The sequence below is a fragment of the Suricata suricatta genome, chromosome X, assembly GCF_006229205.1.
Source record: "Suricata suricatta isolate VVHF042 chromosome X, meerkat_22Aug2017_6uvM2_HiC, whole genome shotgun sequence".
NCBI classification, from domain to species: Eukaryota; Metazoa; Chordata; class Mammalia; order Carnivora; family Herpestidae; genus Suricata; species Suricata suricatta.
Genome location: NC_043717.1, coordinates 21,545,979 through 21,549,443, shown reverse-complemented (window position 1 = coordinate 21,549,443; position 3,465 = coordinate 21,545,979). Strand labels below are relative to the sequence as shown.

The window sequence follows — 3,465 nt, the reverse complement described above, 5'->3', positions numbered from 1 at the left end:
AATGGTACGCACCTCCGCAACCGCCAGGGTCTTGGCAGCCGCGCCGGTCTTCCCAGGCGCCATGCTCTTTGCGACCGCGACCGGTTTTTCTCCGCCAGACTTGCCAACTCGGCTACCGTCGCTGCCGCTCGTAGCCGGCTATATCCGTCCAGTCTGAGCAGGCGCAAACCAGCCACCTCACGCGTCCGGGTAGGCGCTGCCGCGAAGACGCTAGAAGGCACCATGGCCGACAAATACACCGTGAAAGTCTACTCTCTGAACGGAGATCAACAATGGGACAACCTGGGCACCGGCCAGGTCTCTTCCACATACGTGGAGGAGCTCCAGGGCGTGTGTCTGCGGGTTCAGTCAGACTCCAGTGAAGCGCTAATCCTGGAGTCAAAGATAAATTCAAGTACGCCATACCAGAGGCAACAGGAGACGCTGATTATCTGGTCCGAAGCCGAGAACCACGGTCTGGCTTTATATTTTCAAGATGCCGAAGGCTGTCAGAAGATATGGGAAGACATCTGCCAAGCTCAAGGTAAAGATCCATCTGTCGATTTGACAGAAAATATCTTAGATGAATTGGAATTTGATGACTTACTGGGAAGTAGTTACGTGTTTGACTTGCCGAACTGTGAACTGAGTAAACTTGAAGAGATTTCTGACTTTGTTACCTCGGTTCTCCATGAACCTACTTTTAAGGAAAGACTAGCTCTGATCTTAGAAAATGGAGACTATATTAAAAATTTGCTGCAGCTTTTCCACACTTGCGAAAACCAAGGGGACACTGCGGGCTTACGCCATTTGCATGAAATTATTAAAGGCATCTTACTCCTTAACAAGACATCTGTGTTTAAGGTCATGTTTTCTGAAGAGTGTATCATGGATGTAGTGGGATGCCTCGAATATGACCCTGCTCTGGCTCAGCCGAAAAGGCATAGGGAATTCTTGACTCAAAATGCGAAGTTCAAGGAAGTTGTACCAATAACAGACTGTGAACTTAGGCAAAAGATACATCAGACCTATAGGGTACAGCACATTTACAATATCCTTTCGCCGATACCATCCGTATTTGAAGAGCATCCTCTTTATGGTCTTACAACTTTTATTTTCCTTAACAAGATGGAGATAGTCCGCATGCTGCACAAAGATGAAAACTTTTTGTCTGAAGTTTTTGTGCAGCTAAGGAATGAGACTCTAGATTATGATAAACAGTGTGAGTTGCTATTCTTCTTCAAGGAATTCTTTGAATTTTCACAGACATTAGAGCCTTCAGACAAGGATGCCCTGTTGACAACATTGATAGATTTGGGAATTCTTCCTGTTCTTAAAATTGTGATGGGCAGGAATAATTTGCAGGTCAGATCAGCTGCTACTGATATATTTACTTATCTTGTAGAGTATAATCCATGCATGATCCAAGAATTTATAATACAAGAAGCCCAGCAGAGTGGAGATGGTAAACTTTTCATTAATTTAGTAATTGAGCAAATGATCTGTGATACTGATCCTGAGCTAGCAGGTGCTTTTCATTTCATGGGACTTCTTCGTACTCTACTTGATCCTGAAAGTATGCTGTCAACACCTAGTAAATGCAAAAGAAGTCACTTTCTACATTTCTTTTATAAGTGTTGTATGGATAACTTAGTAGCACCACTTTTTGCCATCACTTCAGAAAATATATGTGAAGGGAATACTGTAGTTGGAGCTGACAAAAACAACGCAAATTGCCCCGATAATTATCAAACAGCACAGCTGCTTTCTTTAATTTTAGAGCTGCTCATGTTTTGTGTGCAACATCACACGTATTACATAAAAAACTATATTTTAAGGAAAGATTTGCTAAGAAAAGTCTTGATGTTGATGAAGTCAAAGCACACTTTCCTGACCCTGTGTGCTCTCCGCTTAATGAGAAGGATGATTGGCCTTCGAGACGAACTTTATAATTATTACATCATCAAGGGAAATCTTTTTGAGCCAGTTGTAAATGCTCTTCTGGAAAATGGGACTCGGTACAATATGTTGAATTCAGCTATTCTTGAGCTGTTTGAATACATAAGAGTGGAAAATATCAAGTCTCTTATTAAACATATAGTTGAAAAGTTTTATAAAGTATTTGAATCAATAGAATATGTTCAGACATTCAAAGGGTTGAAGATTAAATATGAGAAAGAAAAAGACCAACAAAGTCAAGTATGGAAGCATTTACGGCCCATACTGTACACTGAAAGATACCGCAGGCGCGTCCAAGTCTTGGAGAAGGAAGAAATGTGTGAACAAAATTCAGAGGAAGAAGAAGCAGTTATGCCACCACTGGAAGATGATTTTCCAGATCCTTGTAATGAACCTATCAAGCCTGAAAACCCAAAAGAAAATGAAGACAAGGTAGATCTTCCTCAAAGAACATCTTCTGGGAGCTACCAAATCCCTTCATCCTACTCTGCTGGTGGTGCTAATGAAACAAGTAGTCTCAACAGTAGCAGCACGTTTGCCTTAAAGGGTCTAGATGATGAAGAGAAAAGTGAAGAAGACGGATCATCACCCAAGAAGAAACCACATCTTAGCTCGTAAAACTTTCAATGTTACTAAACTCTACTTTACTAATATTACTAAGTTCTGCTTTACTAATACAAAAATTTTCTGAATATCCATTAGTGCAAAGTGTGAATCCAAAAGCTTTCTCATTTGAACTTAATATACAGTAAGAAGCAAAGATGCTCAGTTTTATCTAGGAGGGTTTAGTTCTATAAAAACCAAACTTCACAGAATTTGAAAACACTAAAAAACTAGCCAGAATCTGAAGATAACTTCTTTGCAAGAAAAATCTTGGTTTGGCGGGGGGAGGAAATAGGTTGATGATATAATATTAATGTAGTTTTGTTTCATGGGTATGTTTTAATAGCAATTATTAACACTGAAGTTGCAAAGCTTATAACATGACTGGTTCAATGGTTCTGACTATGGTTTTCTTTGTCTCAATTGCCTTTTTAGAAATAAGAGCTTATGTTTATATGCAAACAAAGACAACTGTAATAAAAAACATTAAGCTATTCACATTTCTGCAAAGATTTAACACCAATTCAGCCTCTGAATAATTGGAGGGAAGTAACTTGCAGTGTGTATTTTTCATGAATAAAAAAGAAAGCTGGATTCAAAATGTGCAGTTGTTAATTTGACTTTTTTTTTTTAGATCAAAGATGCTAAGAATCAATCCAGTAGTATCCTAGAAAGGTATTCTCCGTTACCTTGGTGGTGGGTCGAACAGAATGCTTTCAATTGCCAGATGGTGGGAGGTACTTTTGAAGTTATTTCCTGATGTATTAATAAAGTTGCATCAGGGGCGCCTGGGTGGCTCAGTCGGTTAAGCGTCCGGCTTCGGCTCAGGTCATGATCTCAGCACAGAGCCCGACGTGGGGCTTCAACCCATGAACCAACCGTGAAGCATGACCTAAGCCGAAGCCAGACACTCAATCGACTGAG

At 40.4% G+C, this 3,465-nt stretch overlaps 1 protein-coding gene across 1 annotated transcript; it reads left to right on the top strand.

Annotated features, from left to right (window-relative positions):
• The first annotated feature begins 222 nt into the window (after positions 1-222).
• On the top strand, positions 223-3,144 carry PPP4R3C (protein phosphatase 4 regulatory subunit 3C). Its single transcript, XM_029930516.1, has 2 exons — positions 223-1,720; positions 1,880-3,144. Exons 1-2 carry the CDS (start codon positions 223-225, stop codon positions 2,554-2,556), a joined length of 2,175 nt encoding a protein of 724 aa, XP_029786376.1. The 3' UTR covers positions 2,557-3,144.
• Positions 3,145-3,465: the final 321 nt, after the last annotated feature.

Coding starts and splice junctions, on each gene's coding strand:
- PPP4R3C (XM_029930516.1), top strand. CDS start 223: ATGGCCGACAAATACACCGTGAAAGTCTACTCTCTGAACGGAGATCAA. Junction 1,721..1,879: donor AAACAACGCAAATTGCCCCG/ATAATTATCAAA, acceptor TCCTGACCCTGT/GTGCTCTCCGCTTAATGAGA.